The sequence below is a fragment of the Eleutherodactylus coqui genome, chromosome 7 (assembly GCF_035609145.1).
Source record: "Eleutherodactylus coqui strain aEleCoq1 chromosome 7, aEleCoq1.hap1, whole genome shotgun sequence".
NCBI lineage: Eukaryota > Metazoa > Chordata > Amphibia > Anura > Eleutherodactylidae > Eleutherodactylus > Eleutherodactylus coqui.
The window spans coordinates 84,429,102-84,447,501 of NC_089843.1; the positions used below are offsets into that span (position 1 = coordinate 84,429,102).

The window sequence follows — 18,400 nt, forward strand, 5'->3', positions numbered from 1 at the left end:
CTATGGGAGCGCCGGCCGCAGCAGAAGATCGAGCGGTCAGGCCGCTACAAAACCCGCAGCTAAGTGCCGCCGGTTTTGAAGCAGCTAGAAATGAGCAAGTATACTCGCTAAGGCACATTACTCGAGTGAGTAGTGCCTTAGCCGAGTATCTCCCCGCTCGTCTCTAAAGATTCGGGGGCCGGCGCGCGTGACAGGTGAGATGCGGCGGGGAACGGGGGGGAGAGAGAGATCTCCACTCCATTCCTCCCCGCTCTCCCCCGCCGACGGCTCCCGAATCTTTACTCGAGCGAGTACTGCCTTAGCCGAGTATCTACCCGCTCGTCTCTAATGTGCTTTAGCGAGTATACTCGCTCATCTCTAGAAGCAGTGCTTCTCCCGGCAGAAATCTCATGATTTTTCGCCCCATGTGAACCCAGCCTAAAAGGTGACTACCCACTAGCGTTTGCGAATTTGCTGTGTTTTTTTTTTCCAGGTGTCTTTAGGGCTTTCTAATGTTAAAAACGCATCGCGGCAAAATCGCAATTTACCGCGAAATCGCGATTTTGCACGATGCGATTTTAACATTAAGTCCCGTAGACCCCTGGAGAAAAAAACGCTGCAAATTTCGCAGTGAAAAAGAACTGCAGTGGGTAGTCACCCTAAGGGCTTTAAAGATGAGTGCTCCATGATACCTACTAACCTACTTCACCTGCAGCCTCCATTCTTTTTTAGTATAGGGCAGTATAGGAAATTTAAATTACTGCAAGAAAGATAGTGATATACTATCGCTGAAATCATTTTTGTTACGGAACAGGGACCTACAAGTATATAGGAGGAACATGCTGGCTAATACATCTCTGTGATCACAGCAGCATAGGCACTGATTCATGCAAGCAGCCTCTCTCTCTACAGTGTTGGATAACAGAGCGCTGTCACCTTTTTATGTTTTACTGTAGGGTACACTCTAATAGGTTTTCAGTTTGGACGTATGGTCTACCATGTCACAAGAATGCACCAAATTTACATAGCATGCATTTTTATATTACAGAAAACCCTATTTTTAACAAATGGCCTTATTGGGCGCTATCATAAGCTGTGCTCAGCACCAGGAAAGACAACAGGAAAGCGTGATCCATTTGCAATGTTGCTCATTATTTATTTCATACGCTTCAAATTCTGTAATAGAATCACATCTAGAACGTCATACGCAACTGTTAAGTAAAAATGCAATGTGAAATACAAACCAAAAAAAAAAACCTTTGTACAAAACTGTAAAAATTAGGCAGCTACATTGGACGGACAGTATCAAAATCCCATGCAAACGGGGGCATTTCGCTGCATGGCTTAAAGAAAGCTGTATGTGTGAATATTCCCAGTGGTTTAAACATACAGAACTGTACAGTTTAGATTTTTTTTACATGAATGATATCTCCTGCTGTGTTATACTTACAATAAAAAGACTAAAAATAAGTTAAACATGATACATTGAGTTATCTACCGCTTACATAAAATTGTTCACATTTCTTAGTTATCGGTGGCAAAAGTCGTTCTTGGCATTGTGTCTAGATGACGGTTGGCATGTTTTAAACTCACAGGCTACATTTTAGAAAGAAATGAAAACCATGCACTACCAACCCAACATACAACTAAATGGTGCAAAATAACATCCGGAAAGCTACAAGACAAGGCTGAAGTCTCTAGTCTAATACAGCAATGATGTGTTCCATGCTTCAAGGTGAGACGAGTCATTTCCAAGCACTTCACCACAGTATGACCATCTTTTCCTATACAAAACAGACCAATTTTTTAATTATTTTTTTTCATTAGTAGCAAAAACATTGTGGGCTTAATAACACTGACACAGAATGGAACAATGTTCCGGTGATGATCTTCCTCATCAGCTTTCTCTATTCTGGATATTCAGCCGAGACTTGTGATGTTTGAGCGACCTCCTGGTGGAGCAACAATACGGTGTCCTGTGCGACGAGGGTTGCTATCATCAATCTGTGCACCTGAGGTTCAATGAGATAATAAGACATACAATAAGAGCTAGGGTGTAGCATGTGCCTTCTATCCTTCTACACTGAACCATCATAGCATTAGGAACACCTAATCAATTGATTTGTTCAATTTTTTTCGGCCATCATGGGTTTCAGACATTGGGCAATAGATTTCACAAGGTGATGAACATCCTCCATAATTCGACCCATAACCACTGCAGCAGCTCTGTCACTTGTTGCACATTTTGCGTAGAAGTGAGAGCCCTTTCCAGCATATCCCAGATGTGTTCACTGGAGTTACAGTCCAGTGAGTTTTGGGCCAAAGCAGTGTTAGGAACTCATTGCCATGTTCCCCCCAACCACCTCCTAGCGATCCTGTTGAAAGATGGCATTGTGGTCTGGGAAGACTTTTTGAAGATGTGGGTGCAGATGGTCAGCTAACAAGTGTTTGTAGCGTTCACCATTCAAGAATTGTGGTATGTTGACCAATATTTGTAGGCCATACCAGGAAAATGCTCTCCAGACCATGACACCTTCATCACCAGCCTGCACTCATGGGATACAGCTTCATGCTGTTTACGCCAAATGCAGATCCGGTCATCTATATGGTTCAGCAGGAAATGAGACTTGTTACTCCAGACAACCTTCTGCTATGCGTCCAAGGTCCCTTGACATCTTTCCTAGGTCCATGCGAGGCATTGTTGGCAATGACACAGGGTCATCAGGGGCACCATTGTTTAAGCTTAAATTTGTTTTGATGGTATATCATACTCTGTCCTGCAAGATGTGGTAGTTATAACGGTTTAGCCATTATGTATGCTACTTATTATGTTTTTGAGGTCCTGCGAGGCCTGATTGATTGTTTGTCTGTTTCATGAAAAACCTTAATAAAAAGATTGAACAATAATAGATCAGTGGAGATCCATAACCAGGGTCCACTGCCAATCAGTTGTTCTTGGACCAGTGTGTTTGGGCAGTAAGCTGAGTTTTGGCCACCAGTATTTAAAAAGGACATATCAGAGCTTGAGTGGGTTCAAAGACAAGCAACTAAATGATTAAATGGAATGGGTAGACTACAAGACCCAGAGAGGTTATCAAAATTAAATTCCAATGCATCAGATCACATGGCCGTTTTCCCGTGACGTAAAAACGCCCGGTCAATATAGCACTGGGCATTCTTACGTCAGGCCCACAAGATAGTCCTGGAACTATCTTTTGGTCCGGAATACGTCGACCGCTGCATGGGCTCCTATGAGAGCCAATGACAACGGCCGAAGGAAGGAGTTGGGACGGAGTTTAGCAGCGTGACTGCTAAACTCCCTCCCTCTTCTCTCTTCCCCTCCGGCTGATTCCAATTGGTGGAGGCGGGATGGGGTGGTGCTTAGCTCCGTGCCCTCCCACCCCCTCCAATTGGAATCAGACGGAGGGGAGGAGAGAAGAGGTGAGCTGGCAATGGGGAGGGAAGTGGAAGGCTCAACGGCATGGCAGCCTCGGCGTATATGCGCAAGGGCCCATGCCGTGTGAACGGGCACACAAACGTTAGATTGTTGTGCCCGTTCACGAGCTTTTACGCCCCAGATGGTAGCGTATATCGGATGGCCGTGAAAACAGCGGCCAATATACATTCGTAGGAATGAAGCCTAAAGCTGCTACAACACAGAGTGTCTCTCTCCAGCAAAATGCAGGCAGAGCTCTGCTGAATGTGGCCAACACCAGGATTTGTCAGTTTCATCACTCTGATGAGTCCTGGTATCTCTGTCTGCATGGGGAAACACGGCCGAGTAATGGCACCCTAATGCTTATAGATATGATTAAGAGTAATTGTTGCGTGAAACTAATTGCATATCTTGTATGCGTTTTTATGTAATTGAATAAAGCTCAGTTTTATTGGAAGGATTACACTGGTTTCTTTCTGTCACCAAAGTATCTGGTCCACCCGAAACATGACGACCTTTTCTTTCATAAGGGACAGCTGGAGCTGCTGTCAACATGGACGTGAAAGCACCGGTGGTGGACCTTGTCAGCGGACAGTCTTATGGGTATCATTAATTAATAAAGCGGTTTGCAAAAATACGCATGCCATCATAGGCTCTTTGTTGCCAGTTCTGCATTTTGTGGACGTACTAAGCTAAAGTCCCTTTTACACGGAATGATTATAATTATTGTTGGATCATGTGATCCGGTAAACAAATGAAAGACAAACAAGAATTTGTTCCCTTCTCGTTCGTCATTCATTTTATGCAGGAACAACAATTATTGTTTGTTCACACATTGTTGCATGTAAACAGCGATTGTCAGTCATTCACATTCACTACTACGACTTTGCCCACAAAGTTTTACCTGATAAACTGAAGTTTGACTGATGAAGATTCCTGATTGGTGGAGGCTGTGGCTTGGAGGGTGACGACTTAGCTGAAGGGGCAGGGGTTATATACTTTGGATTGGCTGGAACTTCATATACTGGTCCATCATACATCCCACGGGACACAGGTTGCAATCCGCTCACCTACAGTACATGCATCAGTTTAATATTGTACTTACAGTATTTGGTTTTAACATGTGTTATGCTGAAGGAGTATAATATGAATAGTCCATTCATGGTACAGTGAGCCCTTCCAATCAGCAATGACGCTTATTAAAGTGGTTGTCAAGCACTTTGGGTGTTTTTTCTATTGATGACCTATCCACAGGATATATCATCGATAGATGATCAGCGGGGTCGATCCACACTGATCAGCTGAATCCCAGTGCTGCTGTCGCACGGACAATTCAGAAAGTAGACTGCGCTGATCATAGTGCAACAGTCCGGGTTGGTATTGTAGACAAGGCACAGCTCCCATTGAATTCAATGGGAGCTGTGCCTGCAGTACCAAACTGGGACCCTGCAATGCTGCCAATGTTGTCTGCTTCCAGTGCTGACCATATTGACAGTGGCACTGGGAATCAGCTGATTGGGGAAGATCCATAGCAGTCACGTGCCATTTAACATTCATGTGACCACTTCACCCAATCACTGGCCTCAATGGTCATGTTTACATGAATGACACTTGAGGCCAGTAAGTGGCCATTGAACACATGAACATTGAACAGTATGTGACCACTGAGGCAACTTCATGAATAGAGCGGCAGGGACCAAGATGGCTCTGCTGAACCCGAGTGACATCTGACTGATAAGTAGAACTTAATTTGTTTATTTTGTGCCATCCCCAGCCTCCAGACAATATTTTCAGAATCCTCAAAACCCCTCTAATAATAACGTTAAGATTTGCAGTGGCCATAAATCGGGGTTGCCAGGCAATCTGTGGCACCTGGCATCCTGGCACTGTGGCTTGCACACATGTAAGACCTGAAATGGTCTGAAACACTGAAGTTTGACACAGAATTGTCAAACTTACTATACAAAAACTGCATGAGGTCACTGTACAGAAGTATACAGGAGCACGGCCAAAGTTTTGTTACCAGCTGGAGATACGCTCTAATGACTACGGTTAACGTACCTTATTTCTTGTCTTAACACGCTGATAAATATATTCTGGGAATGGTTTTCGAGGAATAAACCGTCCCATTCCTTGGTTGACATGCAGGTTTCCATCCTCAAACACAATCTTTCCCTGACTAATAACTATAAGTGGAGCCCCATGGTACTCCATTCCTTCAAAGATGTTGTATTCTACTGCCTGCCAATAAAAAATAAGTATTTAGTCCATGTAAGTACAGCACAAAATCATCGAATATGATCGTTATAACATATTACAGCAAATATTTCTATATTCATTCTTAGCAACATCAGGTATATATACAGAATTATGAGATGAGGCTCCTGGGCCCTAATACAACATCTATCCTACTATCGAAAGGAAGGAGGGGTTGTCACTCCTAATAGGACACATGGATGTCACAGAGAGAATGGGTCCTCTGCTGTAGACTCCCAAAGTACATGCTCAATAAAAGACATGAACAGCACAACTCTTTGTGTGTTATTAGATTAGGGTGGTTTCACATCCGCGCTGGAACCTCCGTTTAGAGTTTCCGTCGCAAATCCGGCACAAAGTACCGGAAGACATATGCAGGCAGCACTTTTTGCATTGTCCTGACTCGACTGCTGTCTCGAAGGATCTGGTCCGGTTTGACGTCACAGTGTTAGCCCTGGTCCCTGGTTCATGCCAGCACGTTTTGTTTGGTTTAGCTTTGGACTCCGCCAGAGACACTTTTCTATCAATACGTAAATTGATTGGTTGGCTGAGGGGTAAGATAACCCAGCTGGCCAATCAGCTTTAATTTTATTTCATTTATTTTGGCTCCTCCTTACAGAGGTTGCCAGTTATGTTCTCAGCCTGAAGGTGTTTCTAATCAAGTCGAGGGCTTATGGTCTAGTCGTACATCTGAGTGCAGATAAGTCCGATGTTCTTCTTTATCTGGGGGGTTGTTACAACTTATCTCCTGCACACTTGTGGTTCATATACTTGAGTAACATCTAACATTTGCAACGTTCCCTGTCACTAACTAGGAAGAATCAGGGTTCCTGATGTGGCGTAGCCCTAATTAGGGCGAGCACTCTGCTTTTTGGTAGGATTGCCTCACATCAGTAGGTTAGGATCAGATCTCCCATTCCCTACTTTTATATTTTGTGTTACCCGCGTTTGTAAGTGTGTATATTTGTCCTTTAAGAACATGATATTTACGTCTGGCTAGGATGTAACATTTATACTTTATGTACTTACTGATTTGTGGCTTTTTGCAGAAACTGTCTTCATCTTGTCAGGATCCCAAATAACCACATCAGCATCGGAACCGACTGCGATTCTCCCTTTTCTTGGATAGAGGTTGAATATTTTAGCAGCATTTGTACTAGTGACGGCAACAAACTGGTTCTCATCCATTTTACCGGTAGCCTGTGAGAACAACAAGGCCAATGGTGACCACAATGAAATAATGGGTCATTGATAGAAGACTACTGTAGTAATAAAGAGGGCTGTGCAAAAAATACAAAGAGCTCTAGAAAACTGTCGTCGGTCATATCTTTCATTTTTGTCAAAATCCACAACAAAATTTGCATCAAACTCTGCATGATACAATTATCATTTGTGTCAGATTTTTCCGATGTGGATCTGACACTTAACCCCCCCCCCATGCAACCCATAAGTCACGTAAAAATTAGAAAAAACATCCTGAAAATGTCACTTTTTTAATTGTAGATTTTCCACTTACATCCCATATAAATATATTTGACACAGAACTCAGTCGCCTTAAGTGTAGTTTTAACCCATTAGTGGCAGAACTAATTTTAGCCTTAAGAGACAGTTAAACATTTCCTCTTTTGTTTTTCAGTGGTCATAACTTTTTTATTTTTTAGCAATGCAACAGTGTGGTGTTTTGGAGGAAAAGTTTAGATTTTTTTTTTATAGAAACCAAATTTGGGTACATATAATGTATTGGATAATTTTTAATTTTTTTGGGGGGGGTGGGACAACTTGTAATTGTTATTATTTTGAGGTATACAAAACTTTTAATTATTTTTTATTATTCCTGTTTTGGGAATGCGAGATGATCAGGAAATGGCTATTTTAGCATTTTTTTAATGGTTATTTTTAACAGAATTTACGGTGCTGGATCAATGATGTATTATATTAAAGTATAGGTGGGGCGATACCAATTTTCCGTAGGTTTTTTTGTTCTTTTTATTTATTTTTTTCTGGAAAAACGTTTAGCTACCACAGTCAGCAATAACTTCAGCATCAGTGCAGAGAAGTGTTTAGAAGTCCTCATTATTTCCCTCTTTTTTTAAAAAAAATAGAACAAGCTCTGTTCTTCCAAAACCATAAGGTCCCTTTCCCAGAGAACGAACAATGCTTGTCCAAAACTGCCGGGGGGAGGGGGTTAATCTGAGCCTCAGAGTTCTGCTGTGGAGTTTCATGCTGATCCACGCGTGGATTTAGCCCCAGTCAATGACGTGTCAGCTCTTTCAGTTCTTTTTCCCACAAGTCAGATATCAGAATCCAGTAGCAAAACAATCTGCGCCATACGAGCTATGGCACGGATTTCCACAACATTCAATAATGGCGTGGATTCCAGCACAAGGGTTACTACTGCATCTGAACATGCAACAATAGTCTTCAATTGACTGTCATGGAAGTCCATATGACATGTCATTTCTTGGTGCAAAATGTTATTTAGGGAAATACAGATCCAAATCTGTAAATCCACATGAATAATCCAACTCACATTTTGCTGCATGGCTTAACACATAGATCTTAATGCACAATGTGATGTGGATCCACACCAAAATCCACAGCAGATTTTTAAGAAGAGAGTCATCGCCAATTCGCCTTTTCTCTTATATGTTAAGATAACCTCAATGTAATTATAAATGGTGAGATGCAGTGAAGAGAGATACTACAGGGCGGTCCACAGAAAAGTAGCCCACTTCCGATCCCGACACCACACTCTTTGGAGGAGGCCGTAACTCCCTGCACTGTTACAGCTTTATTTTACTCTGCTATTTAGGCCTTCTGTATGAAAAACGAATCAACTTGCTCTTTTTTCCTGTAGCAGTATTGTTGAAGGCAGGCTACTTTTCCGTGTCCAACCCTGTATATTGCTAAACAGTAGGATCACACCAGGTTCGCACATATTGAGAAAGGGGCACCACAGCAAAAATTACAATCGGGGCCCCTTTTGATACTGGTTGAAATCCCCATGCTCCATAAGACCATAACCACCTGAAATAGGCACTCGTGGTCTATGCTTACACCCGTTCTCCTTTTACATAGGTTGATTTCCCAAACTCTTACTTGCTAACTCTGAGGGCCTTTGGAGAGAGGAGCCCAGCAAAGTTTTCTGCCACCGAAAAGCCAAGCAGATAGGACCCACTTGGGCTCGGCACTCTCTCATTATGGCCTGATTGCAGTCACACGGACTGTCTTTATGGTATGTACATTTCCTTGTATACATATATACATACCATATCATTAGATTCTTACCACGGCCTTGTCCCAAACAATCGTCATTCTTTCTTCGATTCCGTTCACCCCCTCTGGAATAAGAGTGAAGTTATCTTTTCCTATGGCTTTCTGGGCTGTACTATAGGAACAATGTCCACTTCCAGTCACTTGCAGATCTCCACTGGAAAAGAGCTTTCATGTTAGGTCAGTATATGTATATTGTTACTTTGGTGCATATTATAGAGAACTGCTGGTATAAATATAAGAACATAAGATAACAGCCTGATCAGAACATTGCTGAGAGGACAAATAGGAGAGAACAGTTCATAGAGACACAAAATAAAGTGAATGTAACAGTAGGGGGCAACATAAAAATATCATGGTGTTAAAAGGTGGACGGTCAATAGGAGTTGTCCATTTAATGAAAAATAAAGGGTGATGTTTTAGTATTCCTCATACAAGTAACTTATCAATGAATCTTGATTTTGAGCGCAGTCTGTGACTTCCCATTGCTCACCAGGGTCATGTGACCCATAGACTACTCCTTTCTATAGCGCGGGTGCAAGGGGGCAGGATCAGTCAGCTGTCTGGTTCCAAGGGCGGGATGAGCAGGGTAGAAGATCATCTGATTGGTAGATGGTAGAGATGAGCGAGCGTACTCGTTAAGGCAAAATACTCGAGCAAGTATTGCCATTTTCGAGTACATGCCCACTCGTGCCAAAAGATTCAGGGGCCGGCGGGGGAGAGCGGTGAGTTGCGGGAGTGAGCAGGGGGGAGCGGGGGGGAGAAGGAGAGAGATCTCCCCTCCATTCCTCCCCATTCTTCCCCGCCGCCCCCCACCGGCCTCCGAATCTTTTGGCACGAGTGGGCATGTACTCGAAAATGGCAATACTTGCTCGAGTATTTTGCCTTAACGAGTACGCTCGCTCATCTCTACTAGATGGACGTCCTGCAGAATCCCTTTAAGATTCTTTTATAAGAGCAGAGAGACTACAGAACGCTCTGCCCCATGATGCTGTGAAGGTTGATTTGTTGAACCAGAACACAGGACCCAGACAACAAAAATAACTGCAGTGTCGCATCAAGCACATGATGGGCACAGATGGATTCCTTTGACTATAAAGGGGTCGGTTGATTTCCACCATGCCCTTGGGCATTTACCGATAGAAAACAGCACACCATGCTGCGCTATATTGTCTAGTATTTTGGGCTGGGGCCTCGGATATGCATGTAAATAGAGAATTATGGCAACTTGAATTATTGTTTAGTATTACTTATTGTCTTTACCAAGATCGAGATTTTTTTTTTTTTCGTTTCCTCTCACCCTGTTCCTCTGGTTAAACTTTTTTTCAAAAATACTATTTATGTAATTATGAGCATGTGCAAAAGGTCAATAACTAAGATGTCAATGTGTTTATGCCTTTTCCCACCATTGACCACAAGAGGCTGCCATTGTCCTTGATAAATACAGTCAACTTTCTACTGGAAGCCATCTTGCTTCCTTCTTGGGCCGATTACAGTATATTATACAGAGGGCTGATACTCAGCCGGTAACTCACTGGCTCGGTCGGTGATCAAGTCCAAAGGCCGGTGGTCAGTATATATTATTTACAGGTCACATTAATGGCCGGTAAGAAATAAATGTCAGCTGAGAGCACCTGCCGCAGCAACCCTGCACCATCCAGTATGACACTCACTCTGTCTATCTTCCGCTGCTGTTGTAAGCAGACACTGTGACCCCCTCCGCTCTGGCGTCCATGTCCTGTATGCAACACAGATGCCATGGGGAGAAGTCGAGGGTCACGGCCTGTCTTTAAACAGTGGTTGCTAAAGAGGAGTTAGAAAGAGTAAGTGACATACTGGATGGTGCTGGGTTGCAGCCTGATGACAGGTACAGGGTGGGTTGGGCACAAGGCGGGGGCCCTATTATTATTATTGGGGCCATTACTGGGGGCACTGTTACTATTGGGCCACGTCTGGGGGCACTATTACTACTGGGGGCATTATTACTATTGTGGTTACTACTGGGGGCACTGTTACGTTTGGAAACACTGAGGACATAATTGCTAGTTGCAGCCACTGAAATAACAAAGGTAAAACCATAGCTTGTGATAAGCCACACCCTAAATCGCACCCCCTTTTATCTTGGCTGGCATTTTTTTATGATGAAGGGGCAACCCTAATCATACATCATTTGAGACCGTTACACAAGCATGGAGGTTTTGCACCTGCTGCCTCAGAACTGTCTTTACTAGACTTTTATTGTTTCTAGTACTTTCTTCAACACTTTGGACTCTATTATGTCTTATTAGTGAACTGATGTCATACATGGGAGACCCACATAGATCTGTAAGTCCCCTTTTCATTTCTCCGACCTCTTAGTTACAATCCAACATGACAAGTCAAGAGCTTCTTTCTTCAATGGCTTTTTGCAGGCAAAACTATCTGTACATGATAGCTGAGCTATTGGTAGAATATCATGTAGCCATCAGTTTTAACTTTGAGGACCATTATGTGGTATCATATGTTACTAATTAGAGATGAGCGAGTATACTCGCTAAGGCACATTACTCGAGCGAGTAGTGCCTCAGCCGAGTATCTCCCCGCTCGTCTCTAAAGATTCGAGGGCTGGCAGGGGGCGGGGAGCAGCGGGGGACAGCGGGGAGGAACGGAGGGGAGATCTCTCTCTCCCTCTCTCCCCCCAGCTCACCGCCGCAACTCACCTGTCACCCGCGCCGGCAGCCGAATCTTTAGAGACGAGCAGGGAGATACTCGGCTAAGGCACTACTCGCTCGAGTAATGTGCCTTAGCGAGTATACTCGCTCATCTCTATTACTAATGTTTCTAATGATTTATCTGTGATTCTATGGATCTAAGCCATACAATGTCCATGGATTCCAATACGTACTAGTTAATGGCATTAGCCTGCACACGGCACAGCATTAATAAGATTACACTAGCAATATACTAGCAACACATGTACGAGCAATAAAGCCTCCTGTACAAAAAAAAGTATAATGGGCTCTAACTGGTATCGGTCATTTCGGTAATTTTTCACTAAACATTCAAATACAAAATGCGAAAGCATTTGCAGATGATAATCCTCCCAGGATTGGAGCTCCTTCCACATGTTGTCCCACGGGTTTTAGAATTTATTTTTTTTTAATGCTACAAGGTTTTAGTTTTTTTTTAATGGTTTTTACATTTTTTTCAGTTTTTGTGGCTTTTTGGCATGCATCAATTCTATACAAATTAGTCATCAGCAGCAAATTATTTCTTTGTACACAATGTGGCATATACACTATGCCCTGTAAACCAGTTTTCTGGAGAACAAAATACATAATTTTGGTCCATGTGCTGAAATTTCAGCTTTTTGGGCATTTACACTGGGCCTTCTTCAAAGAATGGAAGGGGCCTACTGTTAGAGAGTATAGTCATATTTAGTATAATGTAAAACATAAACTGGAGTACATTATATTAGAAACGTACTCCAGCTCGCTGCTGGCTTAGGTTTCCATCTGGTGCGCTTATTCCGTTTTTTGGGGTAGAAAAATGAGATTCAAAAAGAAACAAAAGAAATGCTTTCAGTTTGATTTCATTCTATTACAGTTCTGTTTAAATAAAAAAAGGAACTATAACAGAACAGAATCAAACAGAAAGCATTCCGTTTTTTTAAAAGCCATTGAAATTAATGGGGGAAAATATCTGAAAATGTTTATTTCAATTTGAATCCCATTTTACTGCTTCAAAAACAGAACAGCCAGATGGAATTCAAACAAACCTATCGAAGACAGATGTTAACAAGCCCTTATCTAAACTGCTATATGAAGCGCCAGCCTGACTAGTTATACACCAATGTATTTTGATAGTAGTTTGCCTTCTGTGGTCCATGGACAATTGAACAAGTGGATCATTTCAGGGGAAACCACATAATTTTTTGTAGTCATCATCAATATGCCTTGCCTTTTGTAGATGATGATTACACACATATAGGTATTTTTGGACTATGCTTGTTCTTCACTCCAGAACTTCAAATCTTACCAGGCTAGCATAGTGTTCAGGTAATCTGGTGTGGTGGGGTCTGGACTGAGTGGTGGAGAGGTAACGAATGCTGCAGCTTTTGCCCAGTTTTTGCTCCAGTAATGGGTTCCATCTGTTCCTAAACTTGCTGTAATTGGCTCACCAAACACCAATGCACCTTAAGTTGAGGAAGAAAGATTTTAAGTGCGTATGACAATCAAAGTGCCGTCACCAGCACAACAGTCATATTCATCCTATAGGTCACTATCAAAGGACATCCTTGTAAATGTAGACGAGAGGAAGCTTGGTCAACAGTTTCAACTCAATGATCTATCATCAGTAGGTAAAGTATAACAATGCGGACATACACTATCCTAACAAAAGTATTTGGACACTGCTATCAGTAGAATGGATCGGTCTTATTAGCATGTCATGTATTTTAAGCCATGCTACATAGGGTACAGACCCTCAGAGGTATCAGCCATAGTTTGTGATAGGAACTGCAGGCTATATGGGTTATGCTGCTGCACACAAGCCATCCATAATGAAGCACAATGCATTGGCCTGTCTACAATTATACAAAGAACGCCGTCATTTAACAGTTGAGCAATGGAAGAATGTTCTATGAAGTGATGAATCAAATGAGATAGGCATCCTAGGTGTGGAGGATACCTGGGGAATGCCTTTTGCCTGAGTGAGTTGTGTCAACAGTTAAGTACGGCAGAGTGCTGTTATGGTCTGAGGATGTTTTACATGGCATGGTTTCGGTCCATTGGTTGTAGTGGCAAGATCCATGAACACGGAGATGTACCTTGATATACTAGACAAGAATATGCTGCTGACAATGCCCTTATGACAAGGGAACTCATCTTGTCACAAATCTAACACTGTTTTACGTTAGTGGAGGGTATGGATGTTCCACGATTGGACCGGCTGCACAGAGTCCCAACCTGAACCCTACTGGAACTCTTCGGGATGAATTGGGAGAAAATTCATCGGACATTTGCAGGATGAATGCAGTGAAATGCCAGCTGGAGTGCATCAAACATTAGTAGCAAGTATACCATGGAGAGCGTCTGATGTGCCAAAAGAGCTCCACTAAGTATTACCATATGGAAATAACTAGAGATGAGCGAGTATACTCGCTAAGGCACATTACTCGAGCGAGTAGTGCCTTAGCCGAGTATCTCCCCACTCGTCTCTAAAGATTGGGGGGCCGGCGCGGGTGACAGGTGAGTTGCGGCGGGGAGCAGGGGGGAGAGGGAGAGAGAGATCTCCCCTCCGTTCCTCCCCGCTCTCCCCTGCCGCTCCCCGACCCCTGCCGGCCCCCGAATCTTTAGAGACGAGCGGGGAGATACTCGGCTAAGGCACTACTCACTCAAGTAGTTTGCCTTAGCGAGTATACTCGCTCATCTCTAGAAATAACTACTACTTTTGATTCTTGCTCAGGTGTCCACTTACTTTTGGTAGGATAGTGTAAACATTCAAGGATGTTAAACACCTGACACAAACCAACCAATTAGGAAAATAACAAAGCCACTAGGCTATGCCCCCAGATTAATTTCTAAGGGTGCTTTCATTTGCATGAGTGAACAAATGACAGAGTTCACTCGTTCGGCCTGCTTGCACAGCAGATAAACTGTTCATGGGTTAAAGGCCCGTTTAGACACAACAATTATCGCTCAAAATTTGCTCAAAAGCCGTCTTTTGAGCGATAATCGTTGTGTCTAAATGCGCAGCCATTGTGCGCTGTTTGTGCATGATTTGCTCATTGTTGTCTTTCAGCAAGACAACAGCTGTATACATAATACAAGTGCTCCAGCTGTCTTCTTCATCGCCCGCTCGGAGCGCTCAGGTGTATACCAGCTGAGCGCTCCGAGAAGACAACATCTGTATGCAGACGATAGCGGTCCTGCTAGTCTACTGCATACAGCATGAGCCTTTATTTACACACTTATGCAAAGTGAACGCTCAAAACTGTCACTCAAACTGCCGTTTGAGCGAATTGTGAGCGATCATGTTGCCATGTAAAGGCACACAACGATTATCGCTCAAAAGATGCCTTTTGAGCGATAATCGTTATGTCTAAATGGGCCCAAACTCGCAAATCATTCAATCGCTCAGATCACTATACCACTGAATGAGAACATCGGAATGATTGGTATTTCAATTGAATGATTAGTGAATGAATCAATGATGATTTTCATTCTTGCATGAAATGAACGATAAATGAAAGAATTTGGCAGTGTTTGCACTGAATGATTATCCCTTAAATTTGTCTGATCTAGCGATACTTTTTGGACAATAGTGATTCTGTGTAAAGCACCCTAAGTTTTGGGAAACACAGAACAATATACCATAAATACGTATCCTGCTCCTTGTAACAGGAGCGCGTGACCAATGTATTAACCAGCATGTATGACTTTCGTACAGGACTAGTATAGATTACCTTTCTTCCGTGCTTGTGCAATGACATCAGCAGAGCTCTTGCTCATGACTTTGGTAATATACACAGGGGCGTTGATTTGGCTTGCTATGGCAATGGCTCGGAATACTGCCTCAGCTTCAAGCTGGAAGAAAAAAAATGCATTTATTGTCACGTTCTACATGTGGTCCTAGATGTGTGCATCATGTTATAGAGCTGGAGGAGCGGAGAAGATTGATATGTAGTTTTATGGGAAAAGATTCAATATAAAGTTTATCCATTTAAGTTCCTGCTCATTTTAGGGTTAGGAGTCCAGTAGGTGGTTCTGACAGTGATTGACAGTCACGGATAGGACAGCCCACTGGACTCTTAGGCATAGAAAGAGCAGGGATTTAATGACTGAACTACACGTTCGGCTACTTGCACACAAGATTCTCAGGCAAAGCTTGCACCGGGCAACACTCAGACATCCCATCCATGTGATGTCTGATGTGCTTAATACAGCAAATTGACATGTGCTATTCTTATTAGTCCGAAATTAGGCAAGAATAGAACATGGTGTGATTTTCTTTACTCGGACTAATCATCTGCGTAAAAAAGCCTGTGTGCATATACCCATTATGGCTGTGATTTCTGTTTGATTTTAGACCAATGTTAAGGTTCAGAAATCGGACTGAAAAAAAGCCTGTGTGCATGTATCCCAATACTGAATATTTTCCCGCAAACATATATATCTGTCTGCTCGACAACTCCAGCTCTGTGGCATGCTGCCCTTAGACTTAATAGCATTTTCAATGTGGCAGGTACCCTTTAAAGGTGGAAATTCACTTTAGGCTACTCATCTATTATATCTCACCAAGTCATGTGTGTGCGAACCTAGATTTCAGGTCGGAAAGGGTATCGCTTCTCCTTAAAGAGAAAACCTAGAAGATGAGTGAGGTGACTTATAAGGCCATCCATGCTCCTCTAGGAAATATGCAAATAAGGAAAATATAGAACAATACCTCTGCAGCACCACCTATTGGATGGCAGCATTTCTGCAAGTCAATGTTAGACTCTTTGTACACGCCTTGTAACAATGACTGAGCCTGTCTGTGTATGGTATTCTGGCTTGGGTTTTCAATTGCCAGTCTTTGTTAGAAGGCTTGTATAAAGTGTGACATTGACTTTCAGGAATGCTACCTTCCAATAGGTGGCGCTGCAGAGGTATTGTTGCATCTTCCTTATTTGCAATCCAGATCTCAGTAACGCCCAGTATTACACAAACCCTTTTCACCAATCATTTTTTGCTGTAAACAGAAAGTATTTGTTACAGAAATGGTGAAAGAAAAAACTGCTGATGCAATGCCCTGAGGGAAGTGTGATGAAACGTGGAGCGTGATGAAAATTTTATCATCCACATCGTAAGTTTATATTAAACACAGACTCCTGATCTCTCAAGGACAATCATGGGAGCGGTGAGCGTGCGAGCTTAAATAATTCAGTGCTCACAATTTAGCTGATCCACAGTAAAATAGAGAAGAGCCAGAAACCACCAAGCATGAATAATCTCCACTTATTCTTTATATATCACCAAGCCCGATCCAGCGGCTTTCACATCCTTAATCGTTAAAGGGATTGTGCCAAGAGCAAATCCCTGGTTCCTGTGCCCTATTATGACATATGAATATCATAGAGTGGGATACGCAACTCAGGATCCCTCTGCATGACCCAGAACGGGGAGTAGCTACCATCCTGGCGGATCTTGTACCATCTTGGTATTACAGAGCAGCCATTCATGTGAGGCTGGACAGAGGTATCTCCTGCAAAATCAGCTAATTTCAGAAGTGCTGAGAGTGGAACCTCGAGCAATCAGATATCCGCCTTGGGCCCTGCATTCTGAGAGAGGTTGTGCAAGTTGGCACAACGCCTTTAATAAATAATTTTACTAACATCCATGTAAGGTAGATGGAGAGACATGAAATGTACTTTGCTTCTTAGCAATGCAGTCTGTGCTAATTTATTATATATTTACACTGGTAAGAGTTCTGCTTTTCTGATATAGAGCTCCAAATTCCCTGCAAAGACAAAGAGTTAAAACATAGCTTAGTAGCTACCTGCAGCCACCACTAGAGGGAGCTATGGAGATTACTGCATACTGGTATACATTGAACTGCAGTGTGCTGTGTGCTCCCTCAACTTGCTGGCTGCCTGTAGTCACCACTAATACCTGAGCAGGGGTTTTGAGCTCTCTCTGTGAACAACAGAGTCCAAACCAGTATAAATATATATTTTACTCATCAGCTGAAAGGTTTTTTAATTTTCAGGATGAAAACATTTTAACTACTGTTAAATTACTGAAAAGCAGAATTGGAAATAGGCACAAATGAACGTACCTCCTCAGGCCGGCTCAGAGCATGTCCTTCAGGTCCTGTTATGCCCATTTCTAATATCTTCTTTTGTTCCTGTGCATCAAAAGGGACATTAATTGGAACAATAAAAATGTAGAATGTAAGAAAAACAATCAATTTCAAAAAGGTTATTGCCCTGATTTAAGCTCTGGAAATATGTTCTGCATTGTTGGCTTGCCTATTCTCCGCACGGAGCCTGAAAGTTCTTATTTCTGGACGGTAATTTAAAATATTCCTGGCGAACAACCAATTGTCAATCTCAATTTTTGCCTGTTTCTACAAATGAGATGTGCATCTAGATAAGGGCCAGATGGAAACACGTACAGTAAATACTGAAATCTAAGGGTGCGTCCACATGGGATGTAAACTGGTGGGGAAAAATCTGCTGCGAATAGGTTGCGGAATTCATATCGGGTCAGAGATTATCTGCTGGATACATTTTGCTGCAGATTCTGCTGGGGATTTATTGTGGATTCGCCCCCCCACTCACTAAAAGGGGTGAATTCAGCTGTGAAAATCCACAACATAAATAGACATGCTGCAAATTAAAAATTCGCACTACAGGTGAATTTACGTACAAATATTTTTTTTTGCAGCATAGGGATGAGATTTTGTACAATTGATAATACACTATGGATCCCTCTG

At 42.6% G+C, this 18,400-nt stretch overlaps 1 protein-coding gene across 2 annotated transcripts in view; it reads right to left on the bottom strand.

Moving 5' to 3' along the window:
* Positions 1-1,110: 1,110 nt before the first annotated feature.
* The window catches only part of CRMP1 (collapsin response mediator protein 1), a 60,479-nt gene continuing 43,189 nt past the window's right edge, over positions 1,111-18,400 (bottom strand). For both annotated transcript variants that reach the window (XM_066573295.1, XM_066573297.1), the window contains exons 7-14: positions 17,741-17,809; positions 15,390-15,510; positions 12,962-13,118; positions 8,960-9,101; positions 6,701-6,871; positions 5,477-5,656; positions 4,320-4,485; positions 1,111-1,991 (exon numbers count right to left, since the gene is read on the bottom strand). In XM_066573295.1, the coding sequence (XP_066429392.1) occupies positions 1,900-1,991; positions 4,320-4,485; positions 5,477-5,656; positions 6,701-6,871; positions 8,960-9,101; positions 12,962-13,118; positions 15,390-15,510; positions 17,741-17,809 (1,098 nt within the window). In that variant the 3' untranslated portion in view covers positions 1,111-1,899. The remainder of the gene's footprint in view (positions 1,992-4,319; positions 4,486-5,476; positions 5,657-6,700; positions 6,872-8,959; positions 9,102-12,961; positions 13,119-15,389; positions 15,511-17,740; positions 17,810-18,400) is intronic.